This window comes from Semicossyphus pulcher, unplaced genomic scaffold (genome assembly GCF_022749685.1).
Source record: "Semicossyphus pulcher isolate SPU_LCO1_2020_fin unplaced genomic scaffold, fSemPul1.0.p SCAF_21, whole genome shotgun sequence".
In the NCBI taxonomy this organism is placed as follows: Eukaryota; Metazoa; Chordata; class Actinopteri; order Labriformes; family Labridae; genus Semicossyphus; species Semicossyphus pulcher.
In genome coordinates, this window is record NW_027211695.1 from 11,071,172 (window position 1) to 11,094,605 (window position 23,434).

Genomic DNA, 23,434 nt, shown 5'->3' on the forward strand with positions numbered 1-23,434 from the left:
GCAATGACATGTAGAGAGAGATGCTGATTTGAGGAACATTTGGAGTAATCTCTTAGTTTTCTCCAGAGTAAATATACATTACCTCGCTTTTAAACAATGTTTTAGAAAGAAAGATCATATAAAAAATATGTTGCTTTTACTCGCTTTTAAAACAAATGCATCAGCTAGCTAGATCGAGATCTTTACGGAATAAGGCTTAAAGGTTTTATCCACAGGGATTGCCAAAACCAAGCCAAAACTAAAATATCTTTTAATCACTTATATTTTGGATTTTATCTTCTTTCTATTATATAATTCTACATAGCCCTTTGTGCATTCTTTATGTTTGCTCTAGCATCCAAGTTCCCTTTGGAAATGATATGCCGAATCATATACAAATGCATAATGAAGTAACACTACCTGTCTGGTATAGGTTTTCCACATAATGGTTAAATTTTTTGTAATTTATAACACAAATTAAGATGCTTATTACAAGGACAGTTTTTTGGTAGCATCTACAAGTTTGAATGGACTTAAAGTTAGTCGCTTTGAATAAAAGAGAGACAATGCCTCTATCAGGTCAGCTCTAATACATAGAGACTAACAATAATCTATTCTAACAACTTTATACGTTAAATTGTTTACATTTTTGAAGACTTCACAGAGTCATTTGACACGATATTTTGAGAGTTGTACTGTATGTTTAAGTTTGAAGGACAAACAACTGACACCCGGGACAAATGTTGCATTGGTCCCCTTAGAAAGATTACTTGAAATTTATTTCAGTAGAAGTCACTATCAAAATCATAATCTATCACTTGGATTTGTTGCTTTTTCTTCTCTCCCTGTTGCTCCTCTTCTTTCTGCTGCTCCTCCTCTATTTGTTCTTCATCTGTCTCGTCTTCTTTTTTGATTTCGCTTTTTTTACAAAACTCCTGGTATATCCCAGTTAGAGCTTTTGCTGCTTCCAGCGATACTTTCAGATTTCCAATCACGTCCTTTTCTTCATCCACACTAACAACTGGAGGAAACAAAAACACAGGGGAAGACAAGACTGTAAGAACTCTGTATTTCCTCCATAAGCTGACAAATGGTATGAAATCATCCACTGACTGAATCTTAAGGAGGCCAGAAAGATATGTCAATAAATTTGCTATTCTGTCTGCACTTGCAGTGGTATTGTGCACACCTCTTTGTATTTAGCATTACACTCACAATCAATAAAAACCACCACCACCACAAAATGAAATCACTTTTTCTTTTAAGGGACAACACAAATTGCATCACACAAAGACAACACATACTGTCAATCTTTTGTTTGATGACATCATTTCCGGTGAGGAGCAGTTCCTGTAGATCCAGAAAAGCATGTCCGACATCCACACACTCCTCATCATTGTCCATTGGCTCACTGACAACTGTGAACTTTAACCTTGCCATACAGACACACAGACACACAGTCTTAAATGTAGTGGTTTGGGTCTAGAGACAACCAAAATGTGCAAAGACTAAAATACTTGTGTGTTTTACATTAATGTGTAAAATGACACAGAAAACATGAGCAACACTACCTGCCCTGGTTGGTATCAGTGCCCTCCAACATCGTATAGAGATACTGTCTGAGTGGAGCTGACTGTGAACCATCCACATAAATCACTGAGAGAGAGAGAAACAGAGATTTATAAAGGAGCTTAGAACAGTCTGGAGACAAACACACACAAAGCCACAAATCTCATCCACTCTCACCTCGTGTGAAGTTGTAATGAATTTCCTTCCCCTCTATGGGTTTGCGGAGAGACATGGGTGTCTCTGTTGTCTCCATTGGGATGCCAAGCAGCCGATATTCTACATAGACACGTTGCACTGACTCGTCCAGCACCACATATGAGGAAGGCTCAAATGTCAGAGACATAATCTCAACTTTCAAACTGTCACCCTGAAAAGCAATAAAATTCTGTTCAGCTCATTAACTTTTTGTAAAGTAGATAAAACCGGTGATGTCTTTTTGTATAATAATATCTGGACAGCTCATATTAAAAGGAAAAGTCAACCTTGGTCAACAGATGTAACAAAAGACAAAAATAGCACTAACTAATTTCCCCCTTTTTCTCTTTTCTTGTCTATACACTTTCTCTCACATCCACAGTTACTTTGTACCTTTCTCATTTTTTGCTTTGGTGGAATGATGATAATGTCGCTTTGTGAGGAACTTGACTCAGAAGTCTCTGGGGCTTCACTCTCTCCTGAAGCAGCTGTATAATCAAAACAAATTAAAATGAGAGCTGTTTAATTTGAAATTTGACTGGTTGAGCTGAGAAAGTAGTTGTTTAGATTATGTATACATATTACCACTGTGACTCTGCTCCTCTTCCTCCTCTTCCTCCTCTTCTTCATCCATTGACACCTGATCCTGAGAAGGAAAAAAAAAGATATAACGTCATTTACCAGACATTTCTTAGTTGTGTCTTTTTCTTTTCTATTATTTCAGCTCTCTTGTTTCCCCTTACACAACATTCTCTTATCTGATGTTTCCTGTGAACATGACGATGTCTAGAATTTGTTTTATGACCTGTCAGTAGAGAGACAATGAGCTCCTACCTGAGTCCTGGCATCGCTGGCAGAGCTTCTTCTCGACATTGTGGAAGAAGTTCCCTCTGAAGATCTTAAACAAGATTAAATAGTTTTTCCAACACACTTTAACCAACTTGATAACCATTAAAGGAGAGAAAAAAAACTGTACAAATGCTGAGACAGCATAGTTGGTTAGGACACATTTAGTCTTATGTATTGTGAAAGCTTAGCTTGATTGAAAAATTTCAGTTTCCAACAAGTGAAATCTGTTTCTACATTTGCAATATTTGGCTCTCCAAAGGCCCTGTTCCCTTTTTTCTTCACTCTACATAAATGCTTACTTCCTTGTGGCCAGTTCTGGCTCAGGCGTCAGATGGGTTGTTCCCTGGTAAATGTCTGATGAACTCTTGGTGTTTTTTTTCTTGTCTTTGAACTGGCTGCTGGCCATTTGAATCACAGAGATGGGTTGCTCTGTTAATATGTTTTCTGAGCTTTTCTGTTTAACCGATGGTGGCCGATGCTGTGGCTGTAAACAGATAAATATACAAGTTAAAAAATAGTTTTTAATACCTGAATTACTGTAACACATCGCAACTTTGCAGGTGTTTTGTAGGTGCTTAAAATCTAACCCAAGCGTTAGTCTCTTTCTGCGCTGCTTTGGTTTCACTTGGCTCAAGAAACTGAGGCTGTGGAAAAAGCACAGAAGAACAGGTATTAAGATACTGAACAGTTTAGCATATACACATTTATATTTGAGAACTTCTTTGTCTGTCTTATGACATAATCTTTGCGTACATAACTGCTCCTTAGAGGTAAGTTCCTTTTTTTGTCAGTGCTTTTAATCATTCCACTCTTGTTTGGAGACAAATGCACATAAAATGCATGTACAGTTCCACAGCTCACAAACCTTTTGACACCTTAGATAAGAGTAATCAATGTCACCTTCATTCTGGGCTTGGCTATCGGCCTTTGTGATGCCTCAGCCTCCCCTCTCTTCCTCTCCTTTCTCCCAATGGTTTCAATTGTACTGTCCTCTCTTCCTTGTATACCCAGCACAGTGTCCAAAGATGGTTGTAATGGGTACTTCCATTTTATCATGACCCTGACCATGCCCCGAGGTCCACCAGCTGGATCCCTCAGAACATAGTCACCTGGCAGGACAGATAGAAAAACTGCTGATTGGGGACAGATTATGGTTTTCAAATAATGGCACAATATTGATTATAAAATGCATATTCCCTTGTTTATTAACCTACCCACTCAGAAATTCAAAACTCACACTCATTTTCTTTGAATGATACTTAAGAGAGTCTTGGGAGTTTTAAGATCTATTAGCCTATTAAACCAATGATTGAACAAAAAAAAGATTATCCAGGAGTTACTTTTGGTAAACCATGAGAATAGTTGATACGGTTCACATAGCCTATAGTTTATGTATAGATTACTTGAAAATAGTGGCATTGGAATTGTTTTGTATTTAACTCAAGATATCAAACCCCAAAGGAAGTCACCGTATTAGAAGCATACATATACATACATATGAAAGAAGAGTTTACATAACACCCAAAACAACCTGTGTTAGCAAAGCGTATATAAAATGATGACTAACTCACATCTGGTAGCCTGGTCGCCCAAAAATAATTTAATTAACTTTTATTAAACAAAATTAATAAAAGACATATTTTATCTTTCTCAGACATCTCTTGTTAATTTTGTTATTTCCTCTTCAAAAATGCCACTGAAATCTAAGCTTCAAGAGCGCCACATTGTTAAATCTGAAATTTTTTTGTCTCTGTGCTATAGTTTTGCATCCACAACATCATATTTCTTAGATTATTTTCTTTTTCTTTAAGTTTTTCATTCAACTGTTGACCTAAGGCACTGCAACAATGCTACATGTAGGCAAGATAGATATATTGCCATTGATTAGAATTGATGTAGAATAAAACTAAATTAATTTAAGTTGATTGTCTTTGCCATTTCGTAACATATTTCACAAGCTAACCAAGTTACAGTTTGTTAATTATTTTAATCATTTATTTTTCAAATTAGTTTCCTCCTTTCTTTCTTACTTTCGTCCTTTAGTAATTTTCCTTTATTATGTATGATCCTTTTTAAATCATTATTTACACAATTATTAGTGAGCCATTGGCTATAAATAAATCTCCTTCTTTATCCTCAAGAAGCTTTCTTTCATCAATTCATTTTAAAGGTGAGTTCATTATTGTTTCCTGTCATTTATTTTGTTATTTTCCTTTATCATATATAATTCTCTTTAATCCTCATTTACACAATTACTAATTAGTTAGGCATAACACATCTCCTCATTTATCAGCAATAAGATGCAGAAGACAGATTTAGTGAATAGAGAATTAACTTCTTCTGATATGAAGCCGATTCATTTCAGTTCACTTCAGTTGAAACAGCTGTAATGGTCGCAAAATGGCAATTACATTACATTACATACACACAATTCAAAAACTAATTCAACTGATTAATTTGGTTCATTTCTTTAAATTAAGATAGTGACTCAGAATTTAGTGAAGTCAAAAACGTTATTTCTAGTGGTTTAACATGCAACAGCAAATATTAGCAGTTCTTCCATTTAAACAGAAAAAAAGGTAAATGCCAACAATTGGTAAAATAGGACTAATTTTGTTGAACATGTTACATGTGATGTAATAAAATGTAAATAGATATATATAATTTAATTGCAGTGCTTTTCTCTTTTCCTCACCTCTGATTTCACGACCTGAAGCAAGAACTTGCAGTGGGATGGGGGTCTTGGCCAGATAGACGGCTGGTATCTGGTCTTCGCTATCATCAAACACATAAACCCACAAACTGCTGGACCTGGGCAAAAAGTACAGTCAAATGTTTGCAAAGAAAGGTGCAAGAAATGCACTCACTTAGACCTAAGATTAAACTTATCTCTCTTAAAAAACAAAATAAAAGCCAAATAAACCTTGAAAATGCAACAAGGCTGTATAGAAACAAGTGGGTGCTCACTTGGATCTAATGTGAATTTCTGATATTTTTTAAGTGTGTCCAGGCTATCATACCTCAGGTACTGCAGCACATCACTTGTTACTGCTAGTGGGTAACTAGCTATGTCATTAAACACCGGGTCATCGGTGCACTTGATTGTTTGAGAGACGTGAGTTGGCAGGTCGTAGAACCTGTATGTCAGGTAGGCATCAGGAAGAAGTCCTGGCCAGCGAGCATTAAGGCCAACGCAACATTCCAGCATAACCTCCAACTCATTGGGGATTCCCCCACCGTAGTCATATAACTCCTGCAAACAAAACCAAAACCAATCTGTTTTGTTTTACTTACAGTATGTTCTATTAGTATACATATTCATCATGCATAGTATAATTTGAGAGACTGAGTCATGTTTATGAGCAGTTCTCAAAATATGATCAATAAAACATTTTTACCTCATAAGCAGCATTTTGCCAGCCAAGAGAGATCTGCACAGAACTCTGTGTGGCTGTGTTCCTGTCAGCTTCTCTCTCTCTCTCACTGTTGATGGGCACTGTAGGATTGATCAGGCGCACCCAAAAATCCACAACACCAACAATTTCACTCTGGGAGCCTTGACCGCAAACATGCAATGAAGGTGACATTTAACAATTACATAACAATATGTAACAGAAAGTAATTCTCTTTAAATTGGCATCACTACACTACAAGACTGTATGTAGGAAAAGCATCAGATTCAGCATATCACCTTTTTTTGTAGTTTTTGTTTTTACTCACCTGTGATTTTGACACATCTACTTATTCGCTCCCCTCTCCTTTCCATGACGCCCATGAGGGACATCTGCCCATTTCCATGTGTCACAAACCTGACACCCCCTAAAGCCTGGTGGAGTTCAACTCTGACCCTGGATTCTTGACTTTCCAGCCTGCCAAGATCTCGGGCTGTAAGTGTGTAGTGGGATGTGAAGCTGTAACTGGGTTGGCTGCCTGACACCAGAGGAGTAGAGTGCATCTCAAAGTCTAAGAGGCTGTAGGTGCAAAAGGTTACAATGTCTTCAACTCTGTCCACCACTCCTGGTTGGATACTACCCATAGCACGGAGCCCTGCTGGGGTGAAGGTTGCCTCCTGGATGCAAAATAAAAAACAAAACAAATTTAAGCTGTATTAGAAAAAAGCTTAAAATGATTTGGAAAAATAGTTAAGTACAACGTCTGTGCCACGCCCTCTGTTTCATGCTAGGCAGGACTATCTTTTTCTCTCTCCCTCTCTCTCTGTGTGTGCTTGATTACAGAAGTGGGATCTGGTCTGCATGAGTTGGGTGGCAGCTGCTCATCATCTACAATCCACACCGCTTCAAATACTGGGCTTCTCCTCCACCATGCTGCCAGATTGTAGACTCTCCTAAACACAGTCAGTCTCGTTTAGCTCTATTATCTCGCGTTTGTATCTCTGTTACTAATTTTTGCTCTGCCTACAGCCATCCTCACCTGACTCCTGCCCCAGCCCACTCCTGTGTCTTCTGGATTACACTCTGGATCTATAACCCCCTCTGGGTTCTGGATTCACTCTGCCAGGCTCCCTGCTCTGCTCTGCTCCTTCCTCTGGCTCACGGCTCAGTCCCTGCTTCCCCCCCAGACCAAGAGACTCTTTTAACTTTAAGTATTATTTCAATAAATCCTTTTGCACCAACTTCCAGCCTCAGTGTTCTGTGTTTTGAATTTGTGTTCAGACGGTATCGCCACGTAACAGTCTGAGTGTTTTTGGACCTTTAGGTGGATCTCCAACATTGACTCGCCAGCCGTCAGTTGAGAAAATAAAATGTCGTCCTCAATTGGCTGTGCCACATCTGGGTCTCCAGCCGGCCAGGTGTACTGTATTGGTATGGCTCGTTTGCGGCTGTAAGCAAACTCTCTCATCTGAGCTTAAGAGAACAAATGGGAAAAAAAGACTTTTGAGATTCTGGGGGTTGCACTACTTTTTCCTGTGCATGCTAACTACACAATATTCGGTATTCTTGCCTCTGTGGTTACTGCAAAAAACGAGTGTTGTCATTCATACTTTGCAAACTGTTGATCTGAAACAATCGATTTGCTAAAAGCTTGTCTTTCTCTGCCATCATCCTCCTGCTCCCCTCCTTCTCTCTCTCCATCTTCTGGTTAATGGTGTTCAACTCCTCCTTGGGAACAAACGTTTGAATTAGGGCAAGTTAAGTCAAAATGGCATGAGAGAAATTTCAAGAAATCTGACAAAGGCAATCTTTGCATGTACCTGCAAATCTTTACTGATACGGTTCTCCAGGAGTAAAATGTTTCTAGTTTTTTGTAGTTCCAGGACCGTCTCAGCATGAGATGCCTGGATGTTTGCCACCTCATGCAGAGAATCCTCCACCTTTCCATCAGCCCAGAGAAAACCAAGCCTAGCCCTGCTTTCCTGCTGCAACCTAAATGCCTGTTGTTGGAGGGTAAGCATGCAACACATTTTTTATTTAATTTTTCAAAGAAGTCCTAACAGTGGTAATAAATAAATAAATATAAACATGTATAAGTATGCAAAACCTTTATCTGCAAAAGTATTTCACTAAGGTCCTCCACACTCATGTCAAACTCCTGAAAGAGAGGAGAGGATGATGAACATAATATCTATTATTTTATGCATGAAACTGCAATAAATTATTTAATTCTTCCTCTCTGACCTCGGTGACAGAGTTCAGTCTGTCCTGCAGAGCAGAAACTTGCTCTTTGTAGTGGAGAACCTCCCTTTCCAGATGCTGTTGTTTGTCTCTCATCGTCTCAGAAAACTCTAAAAGAAGTAACGTAGAACACATACATGAAGGTGAATTTTAATCAACTTTCTGTCCCAATATTTTATTGGAGAATATGTTTGCTTTTTGCACTGCCCAAGTTTAGGCTTCAGGTGTGCCAGGGAACCCAGTTAGGTTAAAATGTAGCTTACTGGAAGTAGTTGTAACTCCAATTCCGTTATTTCTCTTTATTGACACATGCACTGCCAACTTGCAGAGACTCCTACCTTTTTCTCGGTCCTTTTGCTCCTCTAATACCTCCTTCTCTCGTCTCAGATTCTCCTTTTCCAGCTTAAGCCTGCCTCTTTCTTCCCTTTCTGCTTGCATGATCTCCTCCAGTCTTTGGATGTCCATCCTGCAGATGTTTTCTTCCTCCATCTCCCTCTTCTGGTCAAACTCTTTTTTTCCCCCCACCTGACCATCATGGTTTCTTTGAGCAGCTAAAGTTCTAGGGAAATAAAAAAGATATATATCAACATGTAAGGATAAAGAATCTTATCTTCAGTCATATTCTACTGATTTTGAAAGGCAGCTTGCATCTACTGTACTCTACTGTATGCAGCACCTTTAAAACCAGATGTTTACTAAGTGCTTTGTTTACAAAGTAAAGGCAGGAACTCAGGAAGATTACAGAATACAGAACAGATTGCAGAACATTCAACAGTAAGGCCAAACAGAGAGTAGTCTAGAAAATTCAACAAAAGAAGAGAACAATCAGTTACAGCAATAAAGAAAAACAAATACAAAGATAAAATAAGGAATAAAAGCAATAAAAGATGATAAAAAGACAACATTACATCGGAGGAAATAGAAATAACAGATACAAATATTTGGACCAGTAAAACGAGTAAAAGATTAATAAATAAGTACAGGACGGTAAGAATAGAACATCAGAAGAGGACTTAGAAATAAATGAATAGATTAAAAGCATTTTTCAACATAAAAGCAAATCTGTTAAAGTTAGTTTTAAGAAGTGATTTAAGAGCAGTCACTGATTCTGCACACCAGAGGGAGGCCATTCCAAGTCAAAGTCGGCAAAAGCATGGTCACCTTGAGCATCAACTTTGGAACAACCATAAATGCCTCATCCGAGGATCTAAAGGCGCATTAGGTGTCAGCATTTCTAAAATGTATATCAGGGCAAGTACCAAAGGAGCTTTAAAAGTGATTAGTAAAATCTTAAAATCAATTCTAAAACGGACAGGGAGCTATCGGAGGGAAGCAAGGATAGGAGTGATGTGATGTCAAAGTGTCATTCTTCATGTTACATGTCAAATGTCTGTTCAGGGCATAGAGGAATTAACTTTTACCTCTCCAGTAGAGTGTCATAGTTTTCTTTTATTAGATCCCTCTCTCCCTCGAGGTCTGATATTCTCTCCTGTAGCTGTAACAGGAAGAATTGAATGTGTTTAGAAACTTACATCCCATCTTTATATATGTCTCTTGTGTTTCATGGTTGGCTTCAGATACAGATGTCGTACCTTTTCCATGGTTTGTAAAGACAGGGTAGAGGTGTTAAGTTGTCCCTCAAATACCAGTGCTTTCTGTCTCTCCTGCTTCAACTGCTCAGTCAGCTCCTCAACTTTCTCCAGTAGAGCTTCCTGACTCTTCCTCAGTGACCTCTGACTCTATGATGAATATCCACACACACACTTATACACTTGAAGTATTCAAATAACTTCAAGAGAAATACATATATATATATGGGTATATATATGTGCGAGCATGCATTTGTGCATGCGTGTGTGCGTGTCGGCATTTACCTCCTCAAGCTGATTCTCATATGCCTGGAAGAAAGGATTATTATGTTGTAAAATATATCACAAAGTAAACTATTTATATGAAATAACAAAAGGAGAAGTTAATGAGATAAGTTCATCAGACCTCTTGCAGGTTGTTGAACTTTTCCTGGATAACTCTCAAGGCTGTACTCTTGTCTGAAAGCTGCTTTTGTAGACGGATCAGATCCACATCCTCTCTAATAGTTATTCTGACAGTGAAATATGATAAGCCATGGAATTATTGATTGTATTGACATGATTGTGGTACATAGGAAAAGTAGAAGTTCCAGCCACCTGTGTTTGTCAGCCTGTTGCTTCCTTATATCTTTCACAGTTTCCTCGATCTCTTTTTCTTTCTCTCTCAGCGTTTCTCTAAGCGCCTGGGCAGTCAGCTCTAGCTCTGCAACCCTCACTTGTTCTGCCACACCGGACCTGCTGGGAGGAAAAGATGTGGATAGAGGAGGAAGAAGACTCATGTTGGAGAAAGAAAGGGACAAAGTTGATATACAGAGAAACAAGGGGATTGTTTCAGTCCTATTTCATTCTTGCTGATCGCGAGAGGTGGTGCTTTGGCACTGGATATGATCCGTCTTGCACACACTCAGGTCGAGTTCATTATATCAACTGCAAATGCTACGTGTTCGTCCTCCAAGGGCTGCAATCAGACACTCATGAGACAGCTGTACTCATGAGACAGCTGTAAGTCCAGTGTTTTGCCGGTATCCTTAGCACCTCATTGCTGCGACTCTAAGTGTTTCCTCTTGCTGCGAACGGTGTGTCAATACCAATATAAGGCAAGTAAAGGGAGCCCAATTCCGGATGTCCATTTAAGGTTATTGCCGCAATGCTAAGCGTGTACACTTGTTGCAACCGCATTTAATTTCCTGACATTATGAGAAAAGGAGAAAGAAAAATGTGAGTGAAGGGAGCCTGTTTTCAGGTATGTCTTATGGTTTATTGACATACGTGTTTCTGCCTGTTGTGACTGGCATATTTGTTTCACAGTGGTGAATAGCTCCTCAGTCATTTTATTGCTCCCTGGCAAGTGGCTTTGTTAGTGTGATTTAATTTGAGTTTGGAAACTCTGCTTAGTCAACGTGGTGCATAGCGGTGAATGCTCACCAGTAAGTGTCTTCACTTGGTACTGAGGGAATTTATTTGATTTTAAGTTTTAGAAACCCCTTTATTTAGCATGCCAGTAAAGCCAGCCTCCAGTTGTCAGTGCGATAAGAGTGACCACAGTCAAGGATTCTGCAAAGACTCAGGCACTAAGACAGAAAATAACTAATCATTGAATCTGTTGCTATAGGTTGCAAGGAAGCTCCTTATGGGCTTTCCCTCACTTTTCCAGCCTCAGGACCATATTACCTGCCAGGGCCATTTTACGTGGTTGTAGATTTTCTCTGACATGCCAGAAACTACCCATGGGGGAGTGGAGACTCCATCGATAAGTGGTAGAAGAAATATGGCACAGATATGGCAAAAGTGGACCTGGACCCACCAGGGTCGGAAAGAAGCCTGTGCGTAGCGTTCCATGTACGTTCACAAGTAAGTACTTGGACCAGCTTCCGGTTTGACCCTGGCAGGGCCATGAAATTTGACAGTCCTTTTTTAACATGGAAAGGTTTCTTTACTCTGACAAGGCTTTCCTCTTTGATGCTTGGCACTCGTGCACATCTCCTCACATCTGAGTAGACTTTTTATGCATTTTGTTTGGAGATGACACAATTGCACAGCAGATTCTCTACCAGCGAAGTGTTTTTGCTTGCTGGGCCAGTGTTCACTTTTGTGTGCATTTTCCTGTTGAACATGAGTTCATATGGTGACACTCCTGTGGTACTGTGTGAAGTTTTGTATACTGCAGTTTTTTGCACTTCCGCATTGGCTTTAGTTTTCAACACCGGAGTTTGCCGCTTGCTACCCACTCTCGCAGGCATTCTCTCATCAACTTCACCAGAGACGCGTAGTTTGGCACAAACTTTGCATACCACACTGTGAGCCTCAGGAATAGTGCATAATAGGATAATGTGGTGGCGTTGCTAGATGCTGGAGCCGCTGTAATAGCCTTGAGGTGATCTCTGTCTGGTAGCAAACCCTGGGCTGAGATGGCATGCCACAGGAACTGTAGGCTGGACTTTTCTTTACCCGTTTTTACACCTGGGTTCTGCCTCAGCGCCGTAACAAAGCTCCGCCATAATATAGCCTTTGCCATTATATATATTATATTACCAGAACAAGCAACGCCAGCGTGAAGCTGCCCCATTGTGTGTTTTTACATAGTGTTCCAGCGTTGAAAAGCAAAATGTGCGCGAGGTGTAAACAAACAGCACGAGTTTCAAATACACACACTGTTCCGCCCTGCCAGCTCCGCTGTACACAGAATGCCTTTTCACCTCTTTAAAGCATCTGTTACTACCTCCGATGCTGGCTCAGAGGCAGATCAACTTCGCCCCACCATTCCGCCTCTGTGCATAGAAGACGGAACGTAACAGAGGCATAATAATCCCACCTTGAACTGGCAGTGTAAAGGGGGCTATTGTAGAGCTGGAAGCCAGCTTCCTTAAGCGCTACAAGCACTGTCTGCAAATTGTAGTCATGTTTCTCCTTGTCCTTGCCATCGACTATGACAACATCCAGAAAGTTCTTGACCCCTTTAAGGTCTATCAGCACCAGAGACTTCCGCTTGGAGAACACACTTAGGACTGAGCACAGTCTGTATGGAACCCAACAAGAACATGAAAAGCCCTTCATGCATTATGAATGCAGTCATGTCGTGGCTTTCTTCTGATGAATCAATCCTCTCCATCAAATCCATTGTCAGAAGTTTGTCCAATTCAGCATACAGCTTGTTTGACAGAGAGCAGAGCCTTTGCAGGCTGTACACCTTCTCTGACTTTTACATGGTGAACAAAACCTTTGCCAGTCACTGGCGCAGCTTTAACCTCATTGATTTATTCCACTGGAGATGAGAGGATAGTGTTGAGGAAGTATCAGTGCTCTGAATAAGTCCATTCCCAACAAAGTTGTGCCTGTCTTCACCACATATAATGGCAACATAGCACTGGGAACTCAGAATTGGTAGAAGTCACTTACTTTTTTAGTGGCTTGGAACTGTTGTCTGTAGAGGAGTCTTGAATGATGCACACAGCAGCACCTGCATCCACCACTAGATCCATAGAGCAGACTCTTGGCTCTGCATTTATGGTCACTTTGCATGTAATTTTGTCACGCTCTTGTCTATTTTGTATCATGAGCACTGTTCATTTCAAATACAACAACTTTTCCAACTTTGGCTGTGTTTTTCTTTGATTTACATACACAGGCAAAGTGTCCCATCCTGTTGCAGTTCCTGCTTGTCATTTTCCAATCAGGGCAGTATGGAGCATCGGCAAGGTGAGCTGCTGACCCACATCTAAAACAACTTCGATCCTGTTTCAGTGGCGCTGCAGCCTCGGCAGGGTAACTGCTTGCACTTCTTGCATGTTTCTTCATGTCAGGTCAGTCAGGGACAATTAGCAGATAATTGCTAAGTCATGTGCCAATAATACCGAGACACAGACAGTTTCTGCCCTTTGCCTACAATGGCACATAGTACGAATACCAGGTTCTACCATTTGGCTTATCCCTCACTCCTTGCGTTTTAAAAATGCCTTGAGGCAGCGCTGGCAACGGTCAGAGGCCAAAGGATTCAAACCCTCACCTACCTGGACAATTTACTGATTCTGTCAGATTTGGCGTGTCATGCCTACAACCACGTTCCAGCTTGTGACTCACCTACAGTCTCTGGGGTTTGAAATAAACTGAGAAAAGAGTTGTCTTTCTCTCAGTTGGAAATTTGATTTCTCGATTTGGACCTGGATTCTATAGACAACTGAGCCCAGTTATCATCCCCGAGAGCAGAACTGTCGCATGGGCTCTGCAAAGTGTTGGCCAGAGATTTTGGCCAGGTATCATAGTGTGGTCAGATCAAAAGCTTAGCGAAATTCATCCCTTCAAATATACTGTATGTCTGCAGAGAAATAGCTGTCAAATCGCATACGTTTTATGAAAAAAAATCCTGGGGAAGAATCCCCCAGACCCCTCTACTGGGGTCTAAGGCCCCACAATGTCCACGTATCCTAACACATTTTAGCAACCTTGATCACTATTGTTATGTCAAATCTTATAATTAGGATACTTCCGGACAACAAACAGAACTACTACAAACGGAAACCAAAACACTTCCCCTATTACGTGTGCCTACAGAATCTACAATTTTAGCTTGAATCTGAAAATAGAGATTATTGTGTAGATAACCAGACCATAGAGTTCCATACTCAGGTGACCTGGTTTCCTAAAGGAGCCCAGCAACATACGGCCGCAGATTGTTAAGGTTCCCTCATGGGACCTGCTGGTGCTGGAAGCTTTGTTTTAATAAACTTTGCTGCTGATTTTGCCAATACTGATACAACAGATAAATAAAAGATCCAATATCAAGTTTTTGTCTATTTAAAACCAAGGACCGACAAAGTGCTAAAATCAAGTACACAAGTCAAATGTGCCTTCTGATAAGCAAGGTCTGCTTTACAAGTCTTCTTTCCAGATTTGTATCAATCCTTTCCTTTGCAGAGTTGAGGATAAAATGCTCCCAGACTTTACAAGTTTTAGGACACGATGGTGTTGCATCTGCCGCCACCATTTTGCTATATTTACCTGTCACTTTCTGGTCGCTGTTTTGCATATGCAACTCGTAGCAGAGATGGTAAGACTTCAAGATGGCTCACCCCTCAGCAACTCAGCTCTGGAAAATTATGTTATGTCCATGCATACAGCATGAAACGCATGCACGATGAATTAGTTATCTAATTATCGACAATTTGTTGGCAACTAATTTTGGCATCAATTTTTGTCAACAATGTCGACTAATCGTTGCACCCCTAGCTGGCAGCGTATGACCCCTATGCCTGCAGGATGAGTCTAATTCTGCACAACTGCTTTGCCCAGTAAGGGCCCTGAGGCAGGATATGCAGGCGACGTCTGGTTGTTTGTCTGCTATGAGGGCCATAGGAGGGGACCTTTGCCCATTTCTACAGGGTTAATGTCACTGTGAAGATTCAGTAGCAACATATTTTGTGATGATGTGGGCTAATATATGTACGCCCTATATCATCGCAGGTCACATGTAACTTTGTTGATATACTTGAACCACACGTGTGCAAGACAGATCATATCCAGTAGTAAAGCGCCGCCTCTGGCGATCATCCTGAGTTCATAGAACAATAGTTACATCCATATCTCTTGTTTGCCAGTATGCTATATTTACGTGTTCAGAGAAAGTTGTTTGCAAACCGGTATTCTTAATGCCCTGCATAAAATGCCACATTTATACAATACATATTTTTAGGTACCTATCTTTTTTATCATTGGTTATTAGAAATGATTCCATGGTTTTTGTAAGAAACTGCAGACCTGTTCTATTCATCTGTAGGCAGGTATTTACTTACACACCTGAACAGACAGTGTTTGTTCTGTTTTTGACTCTATATTATGTATCACATACTTACAATCTCTCTATCTCCAACCTTGTGTCTTCCAACATGGGGCCATAGCAGGGCGGGGCAGTCTGGGGTGGTCTCCTGACTCCACCATCCACTTCCCTAATTTTACCTGAGAAGGAGAAGAATTGAAAGGGCAGAGTGTCAAACACAGAAAGGAAAGCAGCAGTCCACCCTGGCCACTCTTCATGCGCTTTATTCTATACACAACACACACACCTTTAATGAACTTGTATGGCGTGCGTCCCCCAAGGTCCATAATGTGCTGCTTGGCCAGGCTGAGTTTGTTCTGTAGCAAGCCTTTCTGGCTCTCCAGCATAGCAACACGGGCTTCCAGCTCCTCTATGGTGTCCTCCATGTCCCTCTCCTTCACACCACTGGACACAGGACGGGCTTGACGAACACGCATTAGTCTGGTGGACATCCTGTGGCAAAGAAAAGGAGGCAAAAAAGTTTTATTAGGGGAATTCCCACGTTAATGCCACATTGATATGCCCTATTCTGCCCAAATGTCTGGGGTTAGGTGTAGTCATGAGGTTATATTTCAATATTTCTGGGTTAAGATACTACCTGCGTAGCCTTTGCTCCTGTGTATGTGTGTGTTGTCTTAGCACACTGTTTTCATCTTGCAGTCTGACACAGAGGTCCTCCAGATGCGCTCTGGGAAACCGAAACATGCGCTGATGATCTGCCACAGAGAAAGACAGATAGTTATTGATAAGTCAGGTGGTTAAATGCTTTTGTTTACTTTTGATTCAAATAATAAAATATTTGAGTTGATATGCGAAAGATGAGTATAGTAAAGTGGTTTAACCTTTTGTCTTCAAGACATGAGGCTTTCTCCATGGCTTCACATCATGTTGAGTATCTTGGGATAACAGCAAGAAGATTTAGTCAAGACAATATATATGTATTAACAGACATAAGTGTGAACAAATGTATTTCTTTGGCAGAATTAAAAAAAAGACTTGAATAAAGTAATTTCCTCATTTGTTTTGTGTACAACCATGACGGAGCATTAGGGCCACACTGAAGGAAAAGTGGCAATATTACATGAATAAAATCTTAATTTTATGAGGATAAAGTCGCAAGAGAAGAAAGTCTTAACATTACAAGAACATAGTCGTGTATCTTCTTTCATGTCGGTATTGACCTTTGTTGCTTTCTCAGAATCAGCATAGACCTTCTGTTTAGCCTTTCCTGTAACCCTGAATATATTCTCAACTGCTGACTCTATAACACACATGTACCTCGCAAGAACATTCAAAATCTCCTACGTAGTAATTTCCAAGCTCATTACACAGCTTTATATGACAATACTTTAGTATGGGTTTCACAAATCTGCAATACTCAATCTTTTGGCACATCAGCACCACTTTGTCACAAGTATCAGGACTCTGAAAAGTAATTTTATTTGAAAATGACTCTTTATTTTAGTCATTTAAGCACAGGCGGCTGGCTGATCTTCTGATATCCCCCTTCAAAATAATATAGGCTAAGCATAGCCTAATATCAGTCCCTTTATCATAAAATTACGTCCTTATTCTCATTCATTCATAACATTACGACTTTATACTCGGAATCTCTGATTTTCTTTTTTCTTTGACATGACCCACTCCATCATATACAACCAAGGTGAAGTGAAGACTTTTACTATTAATGATATTAACGTTAATACTACAACAAATGATTTCTATTTTAAGGACTTCCATCATAAACCTGTCTTCAAAACTAGATTAAGTTGAATGGACGTGTCTGTGAAGGTTCTCAGTCATCCAGGTCATGGTAATTCTAAACTTAATCCAAAAGGCAACTGGACTGGTGGACGGAGTTAAAAATATAAGCCTCTGTAGGTCATTAGTACTACTGGTAGTAATGGTAGACTGGTACTGGCTTATATTTGTAGCTCTTTCCACCAGTTAGTTTAGAACTGAAGAAGCCTTTCGGATGAGAGTTGAAACGTCTTCAAGAACTTCAACCAAGTCCAGTTGCTTTTTGGATTAAGCTTGAAAGTTAAATGGAATGTACTTCTAGCGCTTTTCTAGTCTTTTTTTAAAAGATCTTGCGTTGACAAGTGGACTGTAGCAGGGATTGAACCCCCCAACCTTCCAATTGAGAGACGACTGACTCTACAACAGATTCTGCCATTGAGCCACAGCTGCCCCATTTGAATTTTAAAATGTACACAGTCACATTCGAACCTGGGACAGATGGCATCAGTCCCCTCCTCATCAGTCCAACATCCCTGACTGGGAGGTCCCCGGCTGTCTCATCCATCACTGGTGACATCATACCTCTGCGCTCAGTTACTCAGGAGTTTCCAGTGATTAAATGTCACAACAGCAAACTTGTCATATTGTTATCCACTTCTGGTTCACTGGTCTTCATCCCTGTGGGAGTAACAAAGAGGAATGTTGACTACATGAAAGATTCTTTGCAGCAACATTGAGAAACAAAATAATTACACTGAATCTTTGGCCATGGCTTGTAACATTCATATTTTATTCGATTCTACAGCTTTGAAATACCATCCTAGACCTTTACATTGGCAATGTTTTGGGGGCAATTTTTCTTAACCTAAAAAAGGCATTTGACGCTGTATAAACAGCAGTTGATTGGTTTTGTCTGGTTTTGAATCTGAAAAAAACCCCACAACGTTTCTTTGTGTTTATCCTTTAGAAAATAGTGCTCACCTGGAAACTTTAATATCAAGACAAAGAATGAATAAATAGAGGAGGTTGGAAAATTACAAAAATTTGTGAAGACCAAACTGAATTGTTTTCAATTGATTAGGCACCTTCACTCATTTTTCATATTGTATGAGCTTCACCCTCTACAATCAGAAATTGTTCATCATTATACAATCAGGCCCTGAAAATAATGGACAAAAAACCCATCCAGTGGCATTACTGTCATATACTAAAAAGATACAGCCTATTAAGTTTTGAGAGCTTCATGCATTTATGTTTTCTAAAATTAGTTTTCAGATGTGTTAACAATCAGCCCCTGAACCTCTTTCCAGATATATACAAAGACAGGACAGTAGGAGAGTAACTAGGAGCATAATGAATGGCAACTGTAAAATACAACATTGTAGCACTAAATTTGGACAATCAGCTTTCTCCAAAAAGGGCTATCAACACTGAAACACATTACCAAGTAAAATCAAATAAATCCTTGATATAAAATCTTTCACAAGAAACCAGAGCTGTACTCTAAATAACTCTTTTGCATTGGTGTTCAGCATTTGTATGGTATATGTGTTTAACTGTATCTTCATATCTGTAGTTTTATGTGGTTTTATGATACTAAATGCTTTATTATTACACTATATGTGTACAGGCTCAACCAGGGACCAGAGTTGAAAATTAACAAAAGCTATAAACTGTCTGTGCCACACATCTGTTTTGTGCTTTCTACTGAAATTATCTGAAATTGCACCATCCCTATCAAATAAAATAAATTCAAATTCAATTTTCACTATGGTGAAATACCTCTGTGCTAAGTACACACCGCATAATTTGCTGAGCCTGAAGAAGCTGTCATCACCAACAGTATAACATTCACTATACATTTTTGGTAAAGAGTGCTAAAGGAAAATTTATAAAAAATGATTTCCAGTTTAATGACTCGCCTATATTGTTTTAAAATCAGTGATTAACACCAGGAGCAATTCTGGTAAGACAGTGGTTTATATAGATATTTTCTCCTTCAGATACAGACATCAGCATTGAAAAATTTGAAAACAGAAATTCAACAAAAAATAATAGTAATAAATCATTTCACTTACCCTCTTAAGTCATCAAAAGAAGTTTTACCTAAAGAAATGTGCTGTGTTAATACTCAAGGCTGCTGTTCTGTGTAACTCTAAACGTGTGTTTCTCCACTGGTTGCTTGGATGGTATCAGTTTTAATCCCTCTTCATCCCTTCCCCCTCCTTCTTTTCCAACTTCTAAGTTCTCTATATATAGGTATGTTTTCCAAAATGAATTATTTTAGAATTATTTAACATTGTTAAAGAAGTACTAGCAATACCTGTGTGTTTGCATACATGCGTTTAGTTCGGTAACATACCTGTAAGTTTGTGCAGTATGTGTGTAAAATGTCCCCCCCCCCCCCCCCCCTAAATCTCACTCAGGAAATCTGTCTGAGTGCTCCATCTGCCTTGTGGCTAATCCCATCTCTTTGCTAATCTTATTAGCAAACATGTAGAGTCTCAGTATTCTTGTACGTTTTAATGACTGAGGACAGTTTAAGTTAATATTAATATCTTCTTACTGACTTCCACCTTTTTTGACAAATCTTGTGTGTGGAAAGCTTTCTTTTCCGTCATGTACACTATAGGCCTACTGTCAAACACATTCAAGAAGCATGAGAACTACATTCTTTCAGAAATCTCAGCATGGTCAAGGTGGGAAACGATTTTTCACCCATATGCATTCACAAACACCAGAAATGGTGGCTTTATTCAACTTTTTTTTAACATCGTAAAGCGAAAGTATGAAGGAATGTTCTTTTGACTATTGTACGTAGGTGAAGGTTTCCTATTTGCACATCCACTACAATGTTAGAAATGTTTTAAATAGATAAATTAGATGAATAAGTTGTTTAAAAATTCCCATTTCAGGGCGCTGGTTTGGCTCAGTTGGTAGAGCAGGCGCCCCATATACAGAGGCTACAGTCCTCGTTGCACTGATAGCAGGCTCGACTCCCGGTCTGCCGATCATTTGGTGCATGTCGTCCCCTGCTCTCCCCTCCCAGCATTTCCTGTCTATCTTCAGCTGTCCTGTCAATTAAAGGCAAAAAAGCCCAAAAAATAATCTTTAAAAAAAAAAAAAATCCCATTTCATCATCTAGAGAAAGCGTGTGGTAATTTCATTCCTTATTTTCAGGAGATACATTAGATTAAGTTGTCATATATTAGTCTAACAAAAACCTAGAAACATTAAAATAAGAAGAATTTGAACTTTGCCCCAACATATTATAGACAGCATTCTTTTATTGATCTATTCTCTGCAATGGCGCCTCCAGGATTTTTTTCCTGGGGGTGGCCGGACATGGCCCCAGAAAATCTTGGGGTGGCACACTTAAACCAAAAGTTATATACACATGATAGGCGTAAAAAGCAACACCTCGCCGCCTCTTGTCTTTTAGCACACTCTGTGCCCACCCAGTCTGTAAACAGCTGTTAGGTTTGGTACAAAATAATTCCTATTCAAATGGATCATGGTCAAATGTCCGCTGACTAGAGATCAGCTTTCAAAACCTCGGTCCTACCTTTACTAAATGAAAACTGGCCCTGAATCAGCGGATCAGCTTGACCTGTCATCGTTGGTTGATCAGAGGTTGTCCTGCCTTATTGTGATGATTAACTTGACCAACTACCTGTCAGATCTGGGGTGCCACCCCCTAAAACCGCCATTGGTGATTGGTCAATATTACTCAGACTACAAGGGTAGTTCAAACGAAAACCAGAACACTTGCCTTCCCGGAAATCTATGTCCCTGCCTACATATTCTACTATGTAGACTATTCTACTAGAATCTGTAAATAGAGATTACTCTACATGTAGCTTCTTAAGGTAGCTTCTGGCAGTAGCTTCTTAAGGTGCAAGCATAATAATAAATCACATAATCACAGTATGTTACTATTTCAGCGTAATTCACAGGTTAAACAGTAGGTGTCGCCCCTACACAGGAGAACCCAAGTTACATATACAAAACATTCAAATATCTGGAAGGCAACCCATTATTTTGCCACAGCTACAGCTACAGACTGATTGGTCAGTAGGAAAGTCTGAGTGTCAAAACCTTTATTTCCTGTATTTTTGGTTTATTTTATGCCCCAGTTTGTGATGGAAGTGTCTTTATTTGTTAATGAAAACAAATAATAAAATGTTTGGTACTACTGGTAGTATAATGTTGTCCATGCAGAAATCAAATGAAAGAGTGAGACAGCTTTACCTCTTCACTTAAGCCGCTATCTCTCTGCCTCCTGACAGAGTTATTATTATTATTATTTATTATTATTATTCTAATAATCTTATTATTATTGTAAGTTTGACCATAATAGGGGGATTCACTTTATATTTTATTTTATGCTTTGCCGAAATGCAGTTGCATTAGACTTTTTCTCATGGTGAGTCATGGTGAGTTTTAAAACAGGCAATGACTATGAAATAAATAATATTTAAACGCACTGTACACTGACGGACTGCTGGAGAGAGCGAGACCGAGGGGGAGAGAGAAAGGGCACATACCGGTACATATAAGAACAGAACTGCGGAAATAAGAGGAAAACTAGTCATGATGATGAAGCCTGATGTAGCTCTGTGTAAATATCAGGTTTATCAATAAAGTGTTTGAACTAAACTGCAGCCCGGAGTCTCAGTTAACAGAGACAAACGGAGTGACAGTGTCAGACAATGTCCGCGTTTAATAACCGCCACGGTCACGGAACATATACGAGTATGTCCAGTCTTAAAAGCTCGGTTTTCTCTACTGCTCTCATTTTAGAGCACGCCGTTTCTACTTTTCCCTAACTCACTTATTTTCTCCCATTGTGTCTCTTGTCGACTGGCTCTTCAGCCTGTATCTGTATTCTCACACACCCACTGGGTCAGTGGCGTTGTTAATCTGAGATTTGATCGGCTGAGTAGCGTCACGTGTGATGATTTACGACGAATGCATTGGTCTGCGAGTACTTGGACCCCCAAATCACTACCGCAAAGACAAAACAGCTGCGCAGGTTAAAATAGATGCGCTTGTCAAAACTGTAAATAGGTCCGGGTCCGGAGACGACGGCAGTTGGGTCCGGATCCGGAACGCGGTCCGCCGTTTGGGGACAATCAACACATTACGTCAGGAGCAAGGGAAGGAGGGGTGTAATATGATGGGCTGTGTAGCAAAAACCTCAAATGACATCACAGAATTTTAACTTTTGATATTATAATGACAGTTTTTTATTCTTTTCAATTGTGCTAAAAATGTGCTATTTCCCAAAATACAGAGAGCAGACATTGTTGGAGACAGGGCAGAAAGTGGGGATAGCAGGAATCGAACCAGATGAAGGTCTCAGACCTCTGATAATAAATTATCAACTGATCTAAACCAGCACACAACTATATCTTTAATTCCAGGGGTACCAGGATCACGATAGTCAGTAGGTGCTACTTTTATTCAGGTTGAGGCTTATCTTGAACAGCCTGCTCTGGAGTTTATAAGGGGGAATTGTTAGGCTTGTTAAGTTACCTTGGTGATGTACCCCGGTTAAAAAAAAGGGGGAGTAGGAAGAAAACACTCCCATGGTTATAGCTAAAACATAGTGTAGGGGTTAAGCTAACAGCCTAGGGGCTGAGGGAGCGGAGTTCAAGCCCTGATGTGGACGTTTCTTCTGTAACTGAATAAATGATGTACATAGCTGCTACCTAAGTATTTAATTAAGTAACATTGTAGTGTGCCACCGTGGAAGAATATTAATGAATCGAGAGCCGAGCTCCATCCCAGATTTAAGACCCGCCCATGTAACAGGTACAGGCCACGCCCTGTTACATTCATAGGCCACAACAAAAAACAGGCCACGCCCCCGTCACATGCATAAGCCACGCCCCCATTATGGGCATAGGCCCCGCCCCCGTCACAAGCACAAGCCACTCCCCTGTGACAGGCACAGTCCACGCCCCCGTCACAAGCATAAGCCACGCCCCCGTCACATGCATAAGCCACGCCCCCGTGACAGGTACAGGCCACGCCCCCGTCACATGCATAAGCCACGCCTCAAAAAC

General features: G+C 40.0%; 1 protein-coding gene across 1 annotated transcript; it reads right to left on the reverse strand.

Moving 5' to 3' along the window:
• Positions 1-761: 761 nt before the first annotated feature.
• On the reverse strand, positions 762-17,943 carry rpgrip1 (RPGR interacting protein 1). The gene is made up of 30 exons (XM_069672681.1): positions 17,853-17,943; positions 16,466-16,519; positions 16,222-16,339; positions 15,871-16,076; positions 15,661-15,763; positions 10,412-10,552; positions 10,221-10,326; positions 10,100-10,123; positions 9,818-9,964; positions 9,647-9,720; positions 8,564-8,784; positions 8,229-8,335; positions 8,092-8,142; positions 7,805-7,984; positions 7,595-7,712; positions 7,303-7,457; positions 6,313-6,661; positions 5,991-6,148; positions 5,613-5,845; positions 5,288-5,403; positions 3,493-3,701; positions 3,180-3,236; positions 2,892-3,076; positions 2,578-2,641; positions 2,338-2,389; positions 2,137-2,231; positions 1,726-1,915; positions 1,551-1,635; positions 1,284-1,411; positions 762-1,000 (listed from the first exon to the last, which is right to left on the reverse strand). Exons 1-30 carry the CDS (start codon positions 17,941-17,943, stop codon positions 762-764), a joined length of 4,056 nt encoding a protein of 1,351 aa, XP_069528782.1.
• Positions 17,944-23,434: the final 5,491 nt, after the last annotated feature.

Coding starts and splice junctions, on each gene's coding strand:
- rpgrip1 (XM_069672681.1), bottom strand. CDS start 17,943: ATGATGTCACCAGTGATGGATGAGACAGCCGGGGACCTCCCAGTCAGG. Junction 5,404..5,612: donor GATGTGCTGCAGTACCTGAG/GTATGATAGCCT, acceptor CTTTTTGCCCAG/GTCCAGCAGTTTGTGGGTTT. Junction 3,237..3,492: donor TAGCCAAGCCCAGAATGAAG/GTGACATTGATT, acceptor CTTTTTCCACAG/CCTCAGTTTCTTGAGCCAAG.